The sequence below is a fragment of the Saccoglossus kowalevskii genome, chromosome 19 (genome assembly GCF_978046115.1).
Source record: "Saccoglossus kowalevskii chromosome 19, keSacKowa6.1, whole genome shotgun sequence".
NCBI lineage: Eukaryota > Metazoa > Hemichordata > Enteropneusta > Harrimaniidae > Saccoglossus > Saccoglossus kowalevskii.
The window spans coordinates 33,130,927-33,154,210 of record NC_140659.1 but is presented as its reverse complement, the minus strand read 5'-3'; the positions used below and the strand labels follow the sequence as shown (position 1 = coordinate 33,154,210).

Genomic DNA, 23,284 nt, shown 5'->3' with positions numbered 1-23,284 from the left:
TTTACATCATGTCATAGATATATAGTTGTACTTAAAATGGCCGACTGGTGGCCATTTTGTTTTAATTAATGCTGTTCCAGAGCAATATTTCTCAATATGAACAAGTACTCGTTTGACAATGAGATATCTATCATTTTAATGTTAATAAATCATCATAATCAAGCATCATCTTCTGGATCCGTACATGTTTGTGTTCCAACTATATTACTATAAACAAAACGATATATCTCAAATTTCATAACTAACAGGGACTGTGCCATGCATGGCTTGTTAATGAATATTTTTTTAATTTTTGGTCAAAAATTGCTTTGATATTTGGTATATGTGTACCCTGAGTGATCCTCTATTTTGTGACATGAGGTGAACACACTAAATACAGACTAGTCATTTTGTGACATTAGGTGAACACACTAAATACAGACATATCCTATAACTGGGTTTGATGAATCTACAATTTGGGTGCTTTTAGTGAACACAGGAGTTGAAATACGTAAATAGAATTTAAACAAAGCCGAGGTTATTTGTTTCTCAACTATCTTAGCTGATTTGTCATTCTATTTAATGCTTTTCCCCCAATACTTCAGCACAAAAAGCAACTTACTTTTATGATTACTTCACAGAGGGAGAAAGTAAGAGAGTATCTGTATACAACAGACTTGGTGTATCTGGAAAAGAAACGTTACAGCGGAATAATAATAATGCCAATTTTGCGTCAGTCAAGGCACGACTCGGACCACAAGTCAGTGCAGATCAAAGAAATGTTACTGTTGATAATAGTGAGATAACTGAGAACCTAAAAAGTAAAGCAGCAGTTAAACGGACCTCTGATGAGATGTTAAGTGATAGTGAGCTAATAAAAAAAAAGAAACGTTATAATATATGGTCTCGTAGAGAAGATGTACGTCAAGTGGAAAGTAAAGACATTATTCTAGCTCAAGTTGAAAAGAAAGAAGAAAGAAGACCTCCAAAAGAATTGAAAATGCCAGACAGAGATAAAAGTAGTGAAGATGCTTTGGAAGCACGAATTGAAAGGATTAAAGCTAAAAATGCAGCCATTCTCAAAAGGCAACAAGAAATTGAAGCCGATAAACAAAAATACGGATAAAATTGTTTCTACCATATCAGTTAACTTATCTATCAACCCTTTATCTAATTGTCTAGTTTTATTAGCTCCGCTGTCGACTTTGTCGAGCGGAGCTTATCATATGAGTGATTGTCCGTCCGTCGTTGTCCGTGTCAATGTTTTACTTTTTTGACTTCTTCTTGAAAACTACAAGCCTGAATGCTTTGATACTTGATGTATATGTACCTTGGGTAGACCTCTCTTAGGTTTGTTCATTTTATAATGATATCTTCAACTCTCTAATTTTGGTGAATATTTTTGGTAAAAAATGACTTCTTGTTAAAAACCACAAGTGCAATTGCTTTGATATCCACATATATAGGTACTACATGTGGACCTCTCTCAGATTTGTTCATTTTGTAATGATATCTTTAATTTTCTAATTTTGGTGAATATTTTTGTCATTTTTGGTAAAAAGTGATATTTTCGACTTCTTGTTAAAAACCGCAAGTTTGATTGCTTTGATATTACATTTATAGGTACTATATGTGGACCTCTCTCAGATTTGTTCATTTTGTGATGATATCTTCAATTCTCTAATTTTGGTGAATATTTTTGTAATTTTTGGTAAAAAGTGATATTTTTGACTTCTTGTTAAAAACCGCAAGTCCGATTGCTTTGATATTACATATATAGATACTACATGTACCCCTTTCTCAGATTTGTTCATTTCGTGATGATATCTTCGATTCTTTAGTTTTGGTGAATATTTTTGTCATTTTTGGTAAAAAGTGATATTTTCGACTTCTTGTTAAAAACCGCAAGTCCAATTGCTTTGATATCACATATATAGATACTACATGTGGACCTCTCTCAGATTTGTTCATTTTGTAATGATATCTTTAATTTTCTAATTTTGGTGAATATTTTTGTCATTTTTGGTAAAAAGTGATATTTTCGACTTCTTGTTAAAAACCACAAGTCCAATTGCTTTGATATAACATAGGTACTACATGTGGACCGCTCTCAGATTTGTTCATTTTGTAATGATATCTTTAATTTTCTAATTTTGGTGAATATTTTTGTCATTTTTGGTAAAAAGTGATATTTTCGACTTCTTGTTAAAAACCACAAGTCCAATTGCTTTGATATAACATATATAGATACTACATGTGGACCTCTCTCAGATTTGTTCATTTCGTGATGATATCTTCGATTCTTTAATTTTGGTGAATATTTTTGTCATTTTTGGTAAAAAGTGATATTTTCGACTTCTTGTTAAAAACTGTAACTCCGATTGCTTTGATATTACATATATAGGTACTACATGTGGACCTCTCTCAGATTTGTTCATTTTGTAATGATATCTTTAATTCTCTAATTTTGGTGAATATTTTTGTAATTTTTGGTAAAAAGTGATATTTTCGACTTCTTGTTGAAAACCGCAAGTCCGATTGCTTTGATATTACATATATAGGTACTACATGTGGACATCTTTCAGATTTTGTGATGATATCTTCAATTCTCTAATTTTGGTGAATATTTTTGTCATTTTTGGTAGAAAGTGATATTTTCGACGACTTGTTAAAAACTGTAACTTTGATTGCTTTGATACTATACATATTGTTCATTTTCTAATGATGTCTTCAGTTCTTTAATTGAAATGTGCATTGCTAACAGCGGAGCTATCTCAGTCGATAGGCTGCTTGTCCCAAATAGTAATGTAATCATTGTAATCCTTTCTGAACTTGCAGTCAAAATCACCTGATTAAGGTATAGGTTCCCTTCTCTGTACATGTATACTTCCATGTCCAACTACATGTATAATTTCTCTTTTCTGTATTCTGCCACCTCTACACATAGGTTCTTTTTTTTTCATATTGTCTCCTCTTACTACAATTCATGTGGAAATTGTGTTCTAAATCTCCTTGATGAGATTTGTTTCTTTAATTTCACAAAACAATATTGCTTTCATATTTGGCTTGTGGAACTGAACTGAAAACCATTGAAAACATTCAAAGAGTCATAAAAAAATTATATAAGCCTTTTTTAATCCCAAAATAAACATGTATATATGTAAACTATTTTTGCACCAACATATAATCAAGGGAAGACCATGTATATGTATTTCATGTCAGTTTTGAAATGGAATAGGCAGAAGATGCTCCCAAAACATTTAAAAGTCTTGCATCTGAACAGACACATGTTACTAAACCATATTTGATTGATTAGAAGTGCATCTCTAGTATAAGCTCATATAGGTGGGAAAAGTGGTATATTTAGGCTTCTTCAGGAGTAATCAACGATGAAAGAATGTCCTGAAAGATTAAATAGTGAACATACTCAAATGCAAGTGCATGAGCATTCACATTTCGACAACCTCCAAATCGTGCATTTTCCATGTTCTAATATTTTTACACCATTTCAACTTCTGTTGCTTTTCATATACAGTGTCTGTTACTATTCTATCTTGATTCTAAAATATTACCAGAATCTGGTGTTTGTCCATAATTAACACAATTAGAGTATTGGTTGTAAATTGCTGCCACATCGCAAATATTGTATGTTCTCTTCCACACTTCCTCTGACAATGTAGTCTTGATATTTAAAACTGAACATGATGCCGAATAAAAAAGAACACTATTTGGAGGGTAAAAAGAAAACTAGGCATTCTTGCTTTGAACAATATCTCAGCTTTCAATGATATTATTCATCAAAAAAAAATCATTCTCAGAAAGTGTGAAAAGTTTCTGCATTGGTTAGCCCTTAGTGTAATTACTTTGGCTTTCTTCAGGTGTGTTCCTGGCAGCACTTGTAGTGAATTACTGGGAGAACGTACTGTAATTTGGCATAGCATGCACATTTTCTGTTTATTATATTGTATTAGTCAACCAACCTTTCTGCGCATATTAATAATTGGCAATTCCTAATGTCAAAAGCTTGCATGTTTCTGCTGCTATTGTGTCAAATAAAAGCATGTTATAATTTTAGAAAGTAGCTGTAAACCTGTAAACAACCACATGATAAAAACACCATGGCATGTTTGCATTGGTCTGTTTAGGGTCATTCCAAATGTTATTACATAAATATAGTCTTTGGTTGCACCAAGGTTGTAGCCAGCATCCGTCCTTACGTCCTTTGAAAGAATTTTGCATGTGAGGACAAAAAAAATTGCCCATTCCGTCCTCTGTGATGGAAAAAAAATTATGCGTGAAGATATGAAAAAAATTGAAATCTTGCAAAGAGTTTTTTGACAGCCGATTTAGATGATTTTTTAACGCCCTCCGGGGGCCTGAGAGACGACCCCAGCCAAACAGCGACACCTTGGGTGGGAAAACTGACAGTAAGATCATGCTAGTCAGGTGTGGCGCATGCTGCCGCAGTCATTAAAGCTTTCGGTTTGTTCAGCTTGTGCGTATCATGGTTATATTACTACATGTGTTCGTGGTGTCCCTTGAGATGAGTTTCTTTACGACTCGCTAGGATTTCCATTCGAAGCAGAGTGAACAGAAAATGATTTCAGGCTGGCTACAACCCTGGGTTGCACCATCATAAATCGGTGATATTCTCATGTGAGGTATTGGTACAGCTCTTTATTATACACAACTTGATGACAGCTTACTATACTTGTGTGGATACACTATGTTTGGCTTTGTCCTATACTAGTTATTTGTTGATCACTAAAGATTGTATGTATGTCAAGGCTAAAGTTATACATGATAATCATAATCATGATAAATTACATAAATAGCGAAATTCCAATTTTGGTGTGACAGACATGTGAATCCACTGCTTATAATGGAAACATTAAACAGAAATGAATTTCTGTATTACATGTACTAACATAATGTGTAACTACCGTATTTGCTCTACTACTAGTATGTATGTGAATTAAAGTGGTATTTCTATATTAAAAAAAAAAAAACATTCAGTGAACAACAAATGTGATTTGGGGTTTTATGTGCTTCTGATAAAGCAAATATGGAAGTGTTAAAATTTCATTTCAAGAAATCTATGGTGGTTATTTTAAATATTACAATTTTATTTGTTAGCAAACTTGTAATTTATTTTCTGTACATCAAAGCAGAATGGCTGAGTAATTTTCATGGATGTTTTCTGCCTTTGAAATGTTTTTTCTACTGTTCATTGGAAAGAGTTAGATATATTTGACCTTCAAGATCCTTTATTAAAGCAAACACACACTTTTTCTTTGAAATTTATTGAGTGGATGTGATGCATCTTATTATTCAAGCTTATCACTAGGCCTAGAAAACTGTTCAGCACATGGTGGCCCTTTAGATGTGTTGGTTGGTTGTTTAGTATGCATAATTAATAGTGGCCAGATTACTTTCGGAAATTTCTTGGAGTTTCAGTTTTTATTTTCACAACTTTTGAATATTTATTTTGTATTTGTAGATTAGCGAGGCGGTTATAATAATTCCCACTTCACTTGCTTTTTCACTGGTCAGATCCCTTTAAAAAGTTACTTATTTTTGCCTTGCCCGTAGTGTAGTGTAAACGAAGGGGAAGGTATAGTAAGGGGAAGATTTTGGCGTTGTTGTAGTTGTTGTAGTTGTAGTTGTAGTTGTAGTTGTAGTTGTTGTTGGCGGCGTTGCGCGACTCGTGGGTGTGATAACTCAAGTAATTTTTACCCGATTGGTTTGAAAAATTATATATGGTATAAACAAACATGCAACGATGGCCAAGTTTGATGTTGGTGCATTTTGCTTGCATAATTAATGAGAGGTGGCTCCTGATTGGTTTTTCGCTTGTGGGTGTGATAACTCAAGTAAATAACACACGACCAGTTACAAATTTATATATGGTATGAACAAGGACGGTAGGCATAAGTGTAAGATAAACTATAATATAGACGGGGTATGACACAGTGTGTTCTTTTTTCGGACACACCGCGTATACCAGACTTCTCGTTCAAGAACATTATTTATGGTGTTCGTAGTTGACGGTTGAGTGCCAAATAACCACATCATTATTTTAGCTTAACATTGTACGTAATTTTTATGTGATGGTTTTGAAATTTGTTTATGAATCCAGAAATAAACCAAATTGTTCATGAACATATTGAAAATTTTGCTTGATCGAGCTTATTTTTTGAGTTGTCGCACCCTGACACAGGCTGTACAAATATTGTTCCAAATCAGAGTCACCCGGGAAGTTGATTGTTAACAACGCATCAGTAGCTGCAGTATTGCGAGGTTATATCATTGTTCTAGTGCCGGTAAGATTATTTCGCCTGTCATCGAACTAGATTTAAATATGCACAGAACGGCAGCTACGCATCTTGTGACAGCGATGCATCATAAGCCCGATCAGTGAGTGACCACACAACAGCGATTATTAAAGTTTCTGCATTTCACAGCAAGCATTTGATATTGAGCCGAGATTAGTGAATTGTGTTTTCTAATGATTGAACATGGCTTGTTTTATAAAAGGCATACATGCATACTAATGCGAAGAAGAGCACGGTACACGTAAACAATGGTATGAGCATTGGATGAAAAATTGCAGGTCACATGTTCTATATGGCGAACACCTATTGCTTTGGATGTGTCATACCCCGTCTATTATAATAAAAGCGGGGGTGAAAGCGTCGGACATTCGAACGTTTTCAAAAAGTACGCGACCATGTCTATCTAGTGCGCGCTAGACATACGGCAACACGCAAAACCAATACATGTACGAGTTCGAGACAAAGCATGTCACCACTGACTGTAATGCTCGTAGTACTGTTTTATCATTTCTAGAATGTTACTAATAACTTATTTTATCCAAGAAGAAAAATATCCATGTATTATCTCTAGTATTGTATTAACCCAGGCACTTTTGCCTACTGCCCTTGGTATGAACAAACATGCAACGATGGCCAAGTTCGATGTTGGTGCATTTTGCTTGCATAATTAATAATTAATGGCTACTGATTGGTTATCTCTTGTGGGCGCAATAACTCAAGTAAATTTCTCCCAATTGGTTTCAATATATATATGTTATAAACAAAGGTGTAAGGATAACCAAGTTCAATATTGGTGCACTTTACATGCATAATTAATGAGATATGTAGTAAATAATTTTTCAGTTAAAACGTAATTGTTGTGAAAGCCTTTTTTAGTTGAAGAAAAGTAATTTTTATGTTTTGACATTCAATCCTAGTCTGTATCAGGATTTAACAAGAAAATCCATGGTGCAATAGTTGTTTTGAAATCCTTTGGAATTTGTCATTGTTGCGTGATTATGTATACATTTTCATCTTATTGGAGCCAGTGCCATCTTAAGTTCATTATAGAAAAATGTTTTGTTTTTAGTTAATATTTGACCTTTGTGTGAAGTCACTGTATGGTAATTAGATCTGTTCAAGGTTTATTTTCAAACACATTTGTGAGTTTATACTGTGAGCAGTAATCTTCTAAAATAGCAACATTGGGTTAACTTTGTACAACTATGTGTGTCATTTCATTTCCATTATGTGACTTGGGTATGTTTTTCCATCTTATTATAATGAAGGCCATCAACAAATCAAAGTGAAATATCTTCAAATGTAATGCAATTACTAAATCAGTTTTACCTGTATCAAAAGAATATTGTGAGTACTGATTGGATAGATATTATAAATGGACTCCCTGGTTCTGGTTTTACATGTTATCAAAATGTTATTATACAAGTATTAAGGTAGCGAGAAGGTTTTGTGACGTTTTTAAATAAAACATTCTCTGTCTGTTGTCTCGTTCAGAACAGTAATTTAGGTTATATATATCAAAAGACTAAGTATAGAGGTGCAAGTTCGCACAAACTGGACAGACATTGTTTACATAATTATCACGTGACATCAAAAATGGCGAACCTTGTAAAAATGACTAAGTCCGCGATTGCGAGAGCACACTGCGGAATTTCCTGGTGAAATTTACGTCATGCATTGTCCGTAATCAAGTCCATTGAAATGCGTCTCCGATAATCAAAAGACCTATTATTCCGATTTCTATGCAGGTTTGTTTTTTGTCCCCAAATAATTTCATACTTGGCACATTTAACAGACTATTATTCTGTGACAAAGCATTTTCTTTAAAAACCCAGACATATTTCGCACCATTATCTTTTGAACGATAACTGCGAGTTTGAATGTCCTAGTCCGAACGCACTTGATTTGGCGGCGGTCCCAATGAGTCGTACTCGATCAAAACTTCAACTCGAGAAAAACGCGAAAAACAGTTTTGGTTAATAAAACACTGTAGATTTGCTGCATTATTATAAATGTACACTAAAAATGGCCAAACATATTAACCACTGATATCATAGAACTCATAAAGAGTGTCAGATAATGAATAATTTCAAGCTCGAGCGTGAAAAATGAAGAAAACTGCTGGCATTTGAGTCCGTACTCCAGGAACGTTCGGGTTTTCCATTGTTATGCAAACGAACAACGAGGGATAATCCTCTGACAAACATTACTGTCCCACTGTACACGCTGACAGTTTACAAACAAGCTAATCCTTCAAGTGTCTCTGATAAGACATCTAAAAACGGTTTTCATGGTGAAACAAAATGGCCGATGTTTGAAAAAAAATTGCTGTGTCAGAGTGCGACACTGAGTGGCAGATTTTTCTTTGCCTCGTCTGTCAACGCTTTCTTTCTTTTCTTCGCCATTGCGTTAGAAAAAAAAAATGTATTAGTAAAATAGAATATTGACTTGGAAAATAAAACGATTTAAAAGAAAGTTGTGCAAAGTTACAGTACTCCTTTCGCACAACCTCCCGCCCGCTTCCGCTTTCCAATCACTTTTTTCTCTCGCTTTTGCGACCGCTTGTTGAATTCGACTGGACAATTTCCGCTTTATTTTCGACCGCGCAAACCCCGAAATATCACCGCCCACCTGCTCGCTCGCGCGCATTTAAAATTCAGACTAACAGAATAATTTCCGAGGTTCACATTGTCTTATAATTGTCTTTCTGGTTTTTATAGATGTTGAACAGCTGACAAAAGTTCAAATACTTTTTGTTTTAACTATATATAATTATATGCACGCAACCTGACCCCTTGACCTCGATTTGGCTTGGACTGAATATTTTATTTTAAACAATACTCTATTCTGACGTGAAATACAAAATGTATTTCAACACAAGTACGACCATGGACGTCCATGGTACGACATGGTTGTCTGGGTTTTCTTTCCCGACTGTTGAGTCTTCGCAATGTGTTTACGGTTTGTATAATTATTGTTGTTTTCCTCAAAGCGAAGACAAGCTGAAGAACCATGAAGCTAAATGGCAGTTCCATGCATGGGCTGAGTGAAAGAAAATATTTAGCTAAGCCTAAAATAAAACCTAATATTACACCTCTTTGTGTATTTGTTAATTTGACATGTTTATCATGACAGTATATCTAGAAAAATCTCCTCTTTCGTTGATAATTTCCATTGTTTGGAATGTCTGTCGACCGTGCCCCAATAATTTGTTCGGGAAATCGATCCCCGTTGGTTTCTCCATACTGAGTTTAGGAAGGGCGTCGGGCCCGACGTTCGGCATTCATCACAATCAGCCGAGACAAAACATTGACCGTAATTCATGGGGATCATGTCCCGTAATACGTGGGCTGAAAACCCAAATAATTAAATAATTATTTTTATTATATATTTCATTTTACATCGCGAAACTACAACAGAGCTTGGTTGTTCGCGGTGAAACAGCCGCCTTGAAGTCGATACAACTTCAACTAGCCATTTCTTGAAAGCAAAAAAATAAAATTTCCAAGAGCATCGGGGAATATATTAATAACCATTTTTAGCAATCGCTAGATTTATTTTATCCGAATACATGAAATGCACGAGATTTTCGACATTTATTGACAACTTCCGCGCTGAAAATGGTTGAAAATGTGGGTGTGGTTCTCTCGCAAAATCCTGTTGATAATACGAACAAATATGGTTCTGTGACCCAGGTCGTGCTCCGATCAGGTGACTTTCAGCAAATCAATGATGTTGTAACAAAGCATATTTGATGCTAATTGAAGGGTCGTCATACCGTCCAATCTCCGGCTTCGATTCACCTAGTTTTTTTGTTCTGTGACAGGCTTCAAAATTATTCACTGAAAAACATCGGTATATTTTGACTAACGGAGGGGATTTGACCTCAGTTCAGAAAGAAGAAAAACTAAGCTGAGTCCACGGCGAATCAGTTTTCTTTGATAGTCGTGAAATAAGGTAACCCAGAGTAGGGATTTTCCGCCGTGAAGGACTTCTAGTCTGGTAGCCAATTTGGAAAAGGGCCCTAGATAATGAGTTCGTGGTCCCCTCCTGGCATCTTTATTTTGACCAGTGGACATGAAAGTACACTTCTTATCCTAATTATTTTTGGTGGATGCCAGGAAAAATATTGAATATTTAATGAGTTATGACACTTTTGACCCCGCCCCCTAATTTCATCAAAATGAATGGTTTTGTGAAAAGGCATGTGAGTGTTTATTTGTATTTTCTTCTCCTGTGGCTTCACAAGTGTTTGACCAAATCTTAATGGAGTAGTTTGAAGTTTTCTAATATATGGTTATGAAAAATTAGTAATTTAGGTCAAAGTTCACATAACTGGCGGCCATTTTGAATTTTCAGCTAACAACTACATATGATCTCCGATGAACACAAATGTTACCAAAACCAACCTTTAAGAAATACTAACAGACGTGTCCATTATTTTTTTTCATATAAATTAAGAGATACTGAGCTGGATTTATTTTTTGCATCTTGAAATCTACACTCAAACTAGAAATTACTGTTGAGTGTGATTATTCTTCTCCATAATAGGATCGGACTATTTCTACATTTTCGATAGCTGCAGTTCTGTAGCTCTGGATTTCGCTGGTGTCCGTTTTTGGCGTTTTCTGTTGCATCGGTAGTCTGATTCGGTCGTCTATTGGTAATTGCGAAACCCTAGAGCTACAGTACGAGACGTAGTCAGTTACCATACCGGACGACACAAATCCGTGTCGGCCAGGTTATTGACACTTTATTAGCAAAATTGGCTGTCTACGCTCACCTGTGTATGATCGATCGTTATCTAAACACATTTGACAACTATTCTGATTTGGATGTTCTAAATTACCGACGTTATCTACTAAAATCAGACGAATACCGGCGAAAACCCACTATTTACGCTTCAAGGTCAGCCATCTTGGAAATTTTGACCCGTGACGTCACGGCGCGTCATAGTCTCGCAATTTCACGAATAAGCCACTCGATTGGAGTTGTGTTGAGATTTAATGAATATTATGGATGAAAACAACCACAAATATATATGCAATGTATAAAAAAAATCGAAACATGGTATCAGAAATAAAATAACATAATATAAATTAATAATTGTATTATTTTAATTATTTATTTTGAAAAAAAAAATGATAATAATAAAAATGAATTGTGGGTATTTTCTCACACAAGCCAGTGTTGTACAATAAAATGAGTTCATACACAACAGAAGTTGTGAGGCAGTTGTTTGGCGTTAAGATGGAAACCTTATTAGGTTATGAGTTGAAGAAGGACCAACTGGAGCTCATAACAAATATTATGAATAAAAGGCATACCATGGGCATATTGCCTACAGGTTTTGGTAAATCTGATGTATACATCACCCCGCCTTTATTGTTGGACCAAGCAGAGCCTGGTATTCACCACATATCCCTGGTTGTGAGTCCACTAAAAAGTTTGGTTATGGATCAAGTGGCCAACTGGTCATTAAAAGGAATAAAATGTGCTGGCATTGTAAACAGAGATGAAATGGAGGTGGAGACCATTGAGGGTGAGTTTATTTATTTTTGCTCTCAAAATAAAAATTAACCAGAAATAAAGTTTTTTTTATAGAAGTAGCTCATAATAAAAATAATAATAACTTTGTTACACAACCAAAAAATAAAATATCTTTTATCAAAAGTGACTCAAATTTTTTTCTATTATTTTTTAAGGTCTGAAAAGAGGAAGATACAGTGTAATTTTTATGTCACCAGAGAGTGTTTTGGAAATAGATGACTGGTCATTTATTTTAGAATCAGAAATATACACGAAAGGCGTATGTCTTGTAGCACTGGATGAGGCTCATGTTATTTGCACATGGTAATAAATTTAGTTAGTGAATTTATTTTACACATCCATATTTTATACAGAATTAAACTTATCCTATGACATTCCTAAGTTACTATAAATTCAGGTAAAAGTAATGGCAAAAATTAGTTTATAATACAAGAAATCGTTGTTATGATGTCATGTCCATGTTATTAGCTCAAAAGCTTATAGAAAGTTTATGGAATTAACCATGTTTGTCCCTGCATGAACACAGATGTCTTTTAAAGAGGAAAGTTTCAATTCCATTGCACTTGATGTTTATTTCTATGGGAGTGGCAGTCTCTTGTTTTCTATTGTTATGGTAATCTCATTGCCATATGTACTTCAAGATAAATCCAATTAAATAATTTCCCCTTTTGTTAGTATCTCGGACACTGCTGATCCAATTTAGCTGAACTTTGGTACACATGTACAGTTGAATAGACTGAAGAGGAATTATAATTCTGTAACATTAATTAGGGTACTGATCAATTAATTTTTTGTTAATATCTTATGAACTAATAGTCGAAATGACTCCAAACTTAGTATAAACAAACTTTATATTTTCTTACCAGGTGTGCACTATGCAGCTTAATTAACAATCTCATTTGCATATTTAATTAATTTTGAATTTTTATTGATATCTGTGAACTTGGTTTTAGCATACTTTATATTTCCATATAAGATATGCACTATTGAGATGCAACTTAATTAATTAGCTTATTTGCATATTTAATTAAACTTCTATCGGTAGTGTTATTGACTAAACATGGTATAAGCATACTTATACATTTCCATATGAGCTTTGCACCATGCATGCCATATAGAGTTTCAATTCAATTAACGGGTTCTTTTGCATATTTTATTATTTTGATTTATATATCTCGTGAACTGTTAGTCCAAATGTGACAAAATTTTTAATAGCGACGTAGTGTTTAGCTATAAGAAATGTACTCTTGATTTTTAATTTAATCAATGTGCTCATTAGCATATTGATTTTTGAATTTTTGTTGATATTTTGTGAACTGTTAGTTTAAATGTGACTAAAAAACATACTGTGTATTAATCTATGAGGAATGCACTATCGAGTTCCACTTAATGAGTCGCTTTGCAGGTTTAACTGATATTTAAGTTTTGTTAGTATCTTATAAACTACTGAAATTTATTGTGACTGAACTTGGCAGGTGATGGGTATAATATGTAGTTATGAGTTGCCACCTAATTAATAGCTCATTTACATATTTAATTGTGTTTTTATCTCCCTCATACATGGGAGCATTTTTTTCATTGTACATTGCATTGAACAAATTTATATTGTTGCATACAAATATTTATACTTGATTCTAGATTATGTTAAATGAGTTTGGTAACTACCCTGGTCATATTACAAAAAAAAGGAACACAAAAACCAATGTTGAATTTGTGAATCTGTGTTCTTATTTTCAAAAATATGCTATGCCTTTCATTTGATACATGCTTATATCATATATTCATGGAAGTTTCATAATACCTGTAGGGGAGAAACTTTTAGGCCTGTTTACAAGCGAGTTGGAGATTTCCGAGGCCATTTCACAGGAGCAAGTTTGGCCATATTGAGTGCTACATGCACAGATAAAGTACAGAAGATTATTTTAAACACCTTGCATTTAGAAGACAAAGAAGTTTTTACAATAGCTAGGCATCCTGACAGGTAAATAACTACAATATTACATAATGTTGATCTTTATTTTAGAATAGTTAAAATGTTTAATGTAAGAAAATGTCATTTTATATAGGCCTAATATTTATTTATCAATGAAGAGTCAGCCAGGAATGAAGTTTTTAGAGGATGTTAGGTGGTATATTGATGAAATTAAAGTAATGGGGAAAAATGCAAGAAAAGCAATTATATACATGAGGTCTGTATTTTTAATTAATCTATGTTGCATATAATCAAATATTCGGTAACAAAAGATAAAAGTTTCTCTCACGAACAAATTTTTATTAGTCTTTGAAGTAAATATTTTTGTAAACTAATTAATTTTATGCTAATAAATGTTTTGTTTTCACATATATTATTGCATGCTTGTTCTTTTGTTATGTTTCTGTATATACATTTACACTGTAATTGGAGTAAAAAAAAATAATTACATGTTCTGACATTATTGGAAATGTACTGCATTGTCACTCTGCACAAAACCATGAACATTTTTACAAAAAAATAAATTAACTTGGAGGTTTCCTGTTAAGACTATAGCACAATTAGATGCCATTTGAAAGACAACACTTTTTAAGAGTTTATTTTATCCGTACATGATTTACTAATAAACTACAAACACAGTGTAATCAAAATATTAACTTTGAAGTTTTACATGTATATTGCTGCATCAGTAAATACTGTAAAATACTTAAATTTAGCTGGAATTAATTTTCCCTGAAAAGACTTTTTGGATGTTTTGTATGGCATTTTTTTCACTGATTTTTGGTGATTTGAATGTAAAATAAAGGAAAAAAAGGTATATTCACTGAATCACTCCTTCAGCGGAAATAGTGAAAATTAAATCCAACCGAAAATAAAGTATTTTACAGTATACTGATAAGTGTGGCATTAACAGGCTAAAATATAATGTATAGCCCTTAATTGCCAGAGTGGGTATTCACAATATGGACTAGACCAGGTCTAAATATTTCATCTTCTGTTTACCTCCTCTCAGCGAATTATACATGATTATTATCAGAAATTAAAAATAACTTTATTAGAAGTACATCATCAGTAGAAGTACATCCAAAATGATATTTTTTGTAAAACTTGATCACTTAAAGGGCAATACTAGTCATCATACTGTGCTTGAGCAAGGTCAAACTCCATGCAGTTTGTTGACAACACACCCCATGATGCAATGTTTACATTAGCAATACAAATACAACTGTGACTGAAAGAGAGCTTCCATAAAGTTAAAGAAATAAGGGAAATGTGCTTGCTTGGTTCAATTTTTGTAAGAAAAGTGATGTGTTAACGGTAAATCATAAATTGTTTATTAACACAAACGATGCACATGAGCAGTGCGATGACTATCACTTTTTAATTAAAGTATGACGTTTTGATTTCATAGTATTACATGGTTACAATGTATTATATAAGCAAATGTTCTACTAATAGGGCTACTAACAGTATAAATTAATTTAATGTCAAATTTAACACTACTGTGTTGTCAATACAAATTCCAGAACTCAAACCCAAACTGGTAGACAGTGGAGTAATATCATGAATTACTTGGGCAACCATGCATACATTGACCAGAAAAAAAATGTAAGATGTAGAATGGTCGATGTCTTTCATGCCAATGTGGAATTAGAGGACCAGAAAAGAGTACTGGAGAACTTTGCTCTATCAGACAGCACAATCAGATGCGTTGTTGCTACTGTTGCATTTGGCATGGGGATCAATATCCCAGATGTCGATTTGGTACTGCACTGGGGAGGGAGCAATAATATTTTGCAATATTGGCAAGAAGTTGGGCGATGTGGGAGAGATGTCACAAGGAAGGGTGAGGCTTACTGTTATGCAGTTAAAACCGATATTGTAAGGTGTGACGAAGATATGAAGAAACTTTGCAATAACTTGAATACAGGCAAAATGAAGTGTCTCAGAATTGCAATTCTTCAAGAGCTGACAATACCTGAAATGGATGCAGAATACCTGAAGGGTCTCACTAACCGAGATAGGTGTACACAAGCATGTGGGGAAAAATGTACATGTCATCACTGTGTATGTTGCTGTATCTGTAGAGGAGCCTGTCCATGCCAACATTTATCAGCTGGAGTATAGCCATACAACCCCTTCACACTAATCCAAACTTCATTACAACATATATTGACCACATGCATTATCTAATATTGATACATTTGAGTGTAATAATGACACTGATTTGCAGAAATAAACAACTCAACTTTCCATCCTTTTCAAAACATATTGTAAGGTCTGAACATTGCTACCCAAATCTGCATATTTATCATTCTTGTAGAAGAATGGCAGGACTTACAATGGGCCATACTAGTTTATATCTGCACCCTTTGTTGATGAGGCAGAATTTTCCAAAAATATTATGGGAAAAATATTTCATAATTCAGGTTGTATAGTTGTTTGATAAAAGAGACCAGGAAATCTTATGTATGGAAACAACTATCAAGGTGACACAAATGAACTCCCTAACACTACAAGGATTATACTTTTGGATTTCCATCATATCATATGGTGAATTGTGATTTGGAAATATAACTATGCATGAAGGGGTGCAGATATAAACTGGAATGACCCAATACTGTGTAATACTTTATTTTCACGTAATTTTATTTTTAAGCCATAATACAAAACAGTAAAAATCTAATATCAACACTTAATGTCTAAAAACTGTCTTTCCTATACTTTACATTGTGTCTAGATATAAATAAAACATATGTACACTTGTCAACAGATGTTGTGATAATATTCATGAAAAACGTATATAGAATATCATGGAAACAAAGTATGTATTGGTGGCAAAATACAGTGCTGCAGTGACCATTTTGGCAAATTGCTAGCCTTCCCCACATATATTTTGGCGCTATTCATTGTAATTGATGTTACTCAGTTGGGAGACAACTTCTTTCAGCATCTAAATTTGTAGAATATTTGTGCAATCTGGTTCTTAATTTCTGTGGCATTTCTATTGTGATTTTGTTTTCAAAGTCAGGAAAATCTTTATGCCGCCTGCCATCCACTACATCAAAAAGGCCATCATGTCTGTATGTTAAAATAAATTTCCTAACATCATCTACATAAGATTCTTTGGATGCTCTTGTCCTTGAAATATGAATGTCAATGACCTTAGAAAAATAGGCTTGGTCCATCTTAGAGCCCAGATTCCCGACCAATTGACTGGTACGTGCAACTTGAGAATCACTGTACTGTCCATGTGTGTGCTTCAAGTTATCTGAAAAAATATTAAAGCAAGTTTAGTGTGTGCTTTCTGTCTGCAGAAATACTTTTAACCAAATTGTATGTACATGTACACTGTAAAACGTGTCTTTTTAGCAAGCATGATATATTGGCTGATTTAGCTAAGCTGTTATGTAGTTAATGTAATTATACAGTTCATGATTCAATTGGGTTTATGGCTATTGAAAAGACATCTAAAGATGTATTTAACACATAAAAGACAAATACGGTATGTAGATAATTCAAAGTGTTGTATAGGATCTTTAGGGTGACAATTATATCTGGTGATATTAAAAAGCTGATTAGTATATTCATTGTTTAGGTTAATTTTAGAACTGTATGTTGGGCTAAAACAAAATGTACCTATACTTTGGTTGTGCTCCAAATAGCTCATTAATTGCTTGACCATGTATAATTATTCATTTCAAATTGCATTATGTATCCCATTTCATGCAAGATCTGTTAAGAGTTTAACTTTAGTCAGAGAGACTTACCTTTGAATTCATTATTTAGGAATTCATTTACCAAATCTAATGGAATATTATGTCCAGCTCCACCTGTCAAATTTGCAGTCCTGTTATACTTTAGTTCATGGCTAATTCTTTGTGTCATCCAACCATTTATGCCTATAAATGTGATTTTATATTGTCTTAATAACTTTGCATGTGTGGTTATTTATTTGCCCATGATGATTAACTGTAAAAACTAGCACCATAGTGCATGATCTCTAATAAGAAACCAATCTACTCTTAATCAGAGTATCTGTAAATCTTGCATAGTAAAAGCTTATGTTTTACTGTACATATTTTGTAGACATTATTGGGGCAGTGGTACCAGTACTAGCACTCTCAGAATTGTATTGAAAATAAAAGACAATTTAATGTAAAATTTTGTTCAATTATTCACACCAACATTTTTTTCAAACTTGAAACATGAAGAAAACTATTATTTGGAGAGGTAAAAATGTTCTTCTCTGCAACGTTGTGCTTTGCCAATTATGGGTGTCTGGGTTTATACAAGCTTTCAGATTTTGTCTGTAGTGGTGATAATAGTGAGAGATACCTTGTGATGGAGACTTTTGACTTGCAACTTTTACCGTATTTTCTCTATTAGAAGAGCATCTCCAATTGTAAGCCAACAGTTGCATTGATTGTATACTGATTTATTAAATTGTATGATTTATCAAAATATCACCTTATCAGTACCTCTGTCATTTACACTAGTACCGATATGTGCTATTAATAGAGCAAATACAGTAATTATGTACCTCTATGCACTTAATCATGTTATAATTATAGCAACATATCATTACCTGCCAATAATCTGTGCCCAAGTATAAGATACTTGTAGTGATTGTTTGACCAAAAATCAATCATATTGATTCTCCAGGTCCGCATCATTGCCTCACCATCATTTTCTCTTTCCGAATCTTTTTCACAGAAATACTTCAAACCTTTCCAGGTCAATGCAGTGGTGTACTCTGCAATGTGATCCTTTTTATCTGATGCTTCTTTATACTTGTAACAGGCAACTGAACAATACCAGTCATCAACTAGATAATAAAATTTTGTCAGATGAACAAAATGTAATAGCTGTGTGGCTGTCTGTTACAAGTTTGTCTATAGGTTAGCAAACATAATTAAAGTACAAATTTAAAACACTTCTTCATTTGAATGTAAGCAAGCAAATACACTGCAGCTACCAATTTATATTTACATAATGACAACAAGTTCTGAATCATACAGCTTATCTGTATTCTTAAATAAATATACATGAGAAGGTAATTATATAGTCTACAAAAGAAAGTGTCTATGGGCTTGATGAATGTATATATATTACCTGGCAACTCAACTAATCCTTTGCAGTCAACATGAAAACGTTCACCATTCAGACAGTTATTACCGGCCATACATTTAACAACTTCTATACCAGGTTGATACACCTTACAACAAAATGAAACACTTTTTTCACAGTCTGGTGAACACCACCACTCTTCATCTTCTCCTGGAAGGTTATCTTCTTCTAAATTTACACATTCAATGTGGTACCACCTTCCTAATGCACAACTTTTGCCAGCGGAACATTCAATCCAGGTTTCACAATCCACACCTTTTTTAAAACAAAAATTTAAACATAAATACTTGTGACACCTTACTTTGACATATACTAAAGATAATGAATAACATGAAGAACCCAATACATAACCCCACAAAATTATGTTTTTGTGTTAACACAACACACTAGCAGTAGTACAAGCCCTTTAAAGCAGAGTGAAAAAAAATCATTTTAAAAACATGATGTTGGTACACAAGTTTATTTTTTATATTTTATCTCACTTTTTGACTACTTTTAGCTTTGATGTTAATTTCTGAGTAAAAAAATGAAAATTAATCATTCACACTGTGACCAGAAACACTATAGTTATTATTATTTTTTTGTGCACTTGATGAAGATTACTAAGAAAATTATTAGTAAGTAAGCTTCATACAAATTCACTAGGTATAGAACCAACAATTATTTTTTGGCAATTTCACGTTGGTTATAGTCCAATTTAACACACATACTGACTACCACCCGATATTGTTAGTGGCCAGGAGAAAAAATGAATTTGGAAATTTATAGAAAGTCTTGTGATTGAGAAAATTGTGACATAAATTTATAGAATACCTTCATCTGGGTCACATATGCAGAATACTCTTGCATCTTCTTCATCATCACTATCAGCAGCTTGTGAAATAGAACAAGTATCTATAACGGGCCACAAATGTGTAACTACATTCTTTGATACAGTCTGTAGGTATTGTTGTCTCAACTCTTTCCTTTCTTCACAAGGAGAATTTGCAGGTTTGTCATCAATATCATCTAATCCCAACAGTTTGATGCAAAGCAGTGACACCAATCCCTCAGTAGTGAATGTTAATAAATCTGTCACTTCATTCATGTTATCCATTACTTTGGTTTTCACATTTTTGTGTTTAAAAACAGTCTTTATATTGTATAAAGTGCCTTTACTGCCAGCACTTTTAGCATTATACATCTTATCCATGATGTCCTAGAAAATATAAAGTTTTACTAATTACTACAATACCATTAAGATATAAACTTTGTATCTAAGGAAATTATGATACTGATCACCAAGTTGTGTAGTATTATTCATACAATAAATTACACGAATCAAGATGCACATGACTGTATAGTTCCATACATTTATGCCTGCAACTAGAATATAAAATGCTGTTGTTTAACTCAGTTAGAGAAGCACTTTTAATACAGCAAAATGCAATATGTACTAATAATACTAATATGACATAAGAGCAGAGGTAGATTCTTACTTGTAATACAATGCCACGTCTATGAAACTCCTGTGGAGCCGGTTCAAGTCCAGCTAGCCTATTAGCTGGGTCTTCACTAGCAGCCATAGATATGCGGGCATCAATCATTCTTTCAACTGACTGTTGATCACCATTACACAGTATAGTATATGGGGTTCCATCTGGCTGCATTGGCACATACTTTTTCAGGTGTTTCATTATTGCAAGCACCCCTTTGCTACTCCCTGGGTTTTCTTGCACTACTCCTAAATTTATCTGTTTACAATGATAAAGAAAGAATACATCATTGCTTTATCCTATATCATAATTTCACATGCTTATAATGCAGAATACTTGCACATGCACACATGTTAAGAATATGATATTATCTAGATATTAATTTACATACACCTGGTATTTAGGGGCAGGCTTAACTTACCACTTTACTTTTCTTCTTAGATAACTCAGACTGTTCATGAATAATATGTTCCACTACACAATCAGAATAAGAGCTCTTAAAATGTGTGAGATGTTTGCAGATTATCCTTGAAACAACAACTGCCATACGTTTTTCAAGGGCATCCCAATCCTCTTGAGAGGGAAGGAAAGAATTCAATGGAATTGTTGTAGCCAGCTCTCGTTTTTCATCATTTAAATGCATAGCAGGTACTCTGTTCTGTGTAGCAAAACACATCGCCCACATTAAAAATTTGTTCTGTTTAGACGATGTATGATACCGAGATAAACTTAGTTTCTGGACATTGTCCCAGCACAGACTGTATCCAGGACCTGAAAATATAATGAAAACAGACAAGTGGGTAAACATTATGAAAGGCTACTGCTGCCGGTGCAAGTTCAACTGGTAGCAAACTGCCATCTCCATGGAGCCATACATTTCCTATGTTATGTCAATCAAATGACCATGCATTTTACTGGTCCTGGTCTAAAGTACAAATAATATAATTTGTTGCAGATAACAATGAATTTGAATATGAGTATGCATGCTTGGTGGTTCATAGTAATAGCATAATTGTCACAATAAACTAGGGCTGCATGGGTATGAAACTATAACATATACTGATCACTTTTATAATTGAGGGCTTTACAGAATATGTAAATGCTGCAAAACCCAATACAAAATGAAGGAAAAACTAATTTACAACAATGTTAATTTTCTCTTTAGTGCAAAACACTATATACAACTTACATTCATTCAATGGTTGAATTCCACCATCACCTGTGTCTGGTCCAAAGAGAGAACGTCTGTAACTAACACCATCCTCCTCTGTAGATTTATCATCACTGCTTGCAGAAGTAATGGAAATTTCACTTTCACTGGCACTACAATCACTTTCACTGGCACTACAATCACTTTCACTGCTAGTAGTAGGACTAGTCATTAACTCTTGAAGAGGAATGGTAGTTACACCATCCGTTGTATGAACATTAGGCCTACTGTCCATATTATCAACATCGCCAAATGCAACATCTATGTCACCATCATCACTACTGATATTAGGAGCATCATCTCTTAGTTCTTCCTGTCAAAATATGTATTTAAAATGACTTTTAACATACACTTTTATTGTTAATAGTATTCACATTGACATTCATTGTATCCATTATCTATTCATCACCAATAGCTATGCAAATAAATTCTTATACGTTACCTCTATCTTGCTTTTCATGTCATACATTTCTTTGTCAAAGTTTTTTCTCATTCTGTCTATTGTGCCACGTGTTCCATTTACGCCCAAACAAATACCAACATGCTGGAAGCACTTGAAAAGCTGCATAATTGAAAAAAATAACATAATCTAAAATAAAGTCAGTTGTTTAATAAAATTAGATTAGTAAATACTGTGGGCATACTGCATACTGATAAATAAAGCAGATAAATAATACAGATTGTGCAGAAGCCAGAGATTGACATGAAAATATAATTTAAAAGTCTGTGTATTTACAATGTCTAAACATTGGTTGGCATGAAATTATTGTTATGTATGTTCCATACCTTCTGACTACAGCCACTTTTATACATTTGAATGGAGTTAAATGCTTGTATTATATTAAATTTTCTTCTTTTTCTTAAATGTAGCAAATTGCACATAATCATTCCATATGCTGGAGTTAGTTTGCCACACTACCATCAGAACGACTACAAACACAAATATGAAATAAATGCCATTAATTCTTAAAATAATGCTAAAGCAGTTTTCTTTAAATATTATGCAATTAAGTAAGTGATAAATCCAATCAACACTCAATTGAATAACACCCTCTCCCAAATATGGTTTAAAAACTTTTGTTTTTCTAAACTGGCATACTTTATGTAAGTGATAATTCACACAACCTTGTTTTCTTTCCTGCGGCACATTTAATAAAATTTATACTGAAAAATTGTCATCTATAACAAACTTTACTTACATGTCTATCAGATTATGACTACGTTGGGTAGTTAAAGCTGCTCTGATGATACTGGTCAGCAGAGGTAGACCACAATTGACCTCTTCAATTATTTTTTCCCATTGAAAAGACTCGCATGTCTCTTTAGAAAGTGTCATTGGTCTGCTTTTTTTAATGTAATTACCAACTTCCTTCCTTACCTATAATAATTTTCAGTCAAAGAAGTTTAAATATATTAAAAAGAAATATTAAATATCAAACATTTTCCTTGCATTATATTACTGGAAATGACATTTAAAATACTGTATACAACTAGTTGTTTGATTATGCAGTAATCTGAGGTTAACCATTAGGAGCATCATTTTGCATTAATTAGTAACATCTCTACTTAGATGATTATTTCCACAATGTTTGCTAACTTTGTGTCCTTGGCTTGTTTTAGCACAAATGCCAGT

General features: G+C 33.6%; 3 protein-coding genes across 3 annotated transcripts in view; 2 read left to right on the top strand and 1 right to left on the bottom strand.

Annotated features, from left to right (window-relative positions):
- Positions 1-5,279, top strand: part of LOC102801998 (uncharacterized) — a 29,444-nt gene extending 24,165 nt beyond the window's left edge. The window contains exon 6 of the mRNA XM_085493931.1: positions 621-5,279. Within this exon, the coding sequence (XP_085350057.1) occupies positions 621-1,105 (485 nt within the window). The 3' untranslated portion in view covers positions 1,106-5,279. The remainder of the gene's footprint in view (positions 1-620) is intronic.
- Positions 5,280-10,912: 5,633 nt separating this feature from the next.
- LOC146731476 (ATP-dependent DNA helicase Q1-like) lies at positions 10,913-16,260 on the top strand. The gene is made up of 3 exons (XM_085494018.1): positions 10,913-12,167; positions 13,672-13,845; positions 15,363-16,260. Exons 1-3 carry the CDS (start codon positions 12,052-12,054, stop codon positions 15,961-15,963), a joined length of 891 nt encoding a protein of 296 aa, XP_085350144.1. The 5' UTR covers positions 10,913-12,051; the 3' UTR covers positions 15,964-16,260.
- Positions 16,261-16,464: 204 nt separating this feature from the next.
- On the bottom strand, positions 16,465-22,796 carry LOC146731475 (uncharacterized). Its single transcript, XM_085494017.1, has 10 exons — positions 22,438-22,796; positions 22,094-22,213; positions 21,631-21,964; positions 20,863-21,212; positions 20,445-20,699; positions 19,780-20,164; positions 18,952-19,221; positions 18,425-18,664; positions 17,607-17,738; positions 16,465-17,107 (listed from the first exon to the last, which is right to left on the bottom strand). The coding sequence occupies exons 1-10, from the start codon at positions 22,537-22,539 to the stop codon at positions 16,758-16,760; spliced, it is 2,538 nt and encodes an 845-aa protein (XP_085350143.1). The 5' UTR covers positions 22,540-22,796; the 3' UTR covers positions 16,465-16,757.
- Positions 22,797-23,284: the final 488 nt, after the last annotated feature.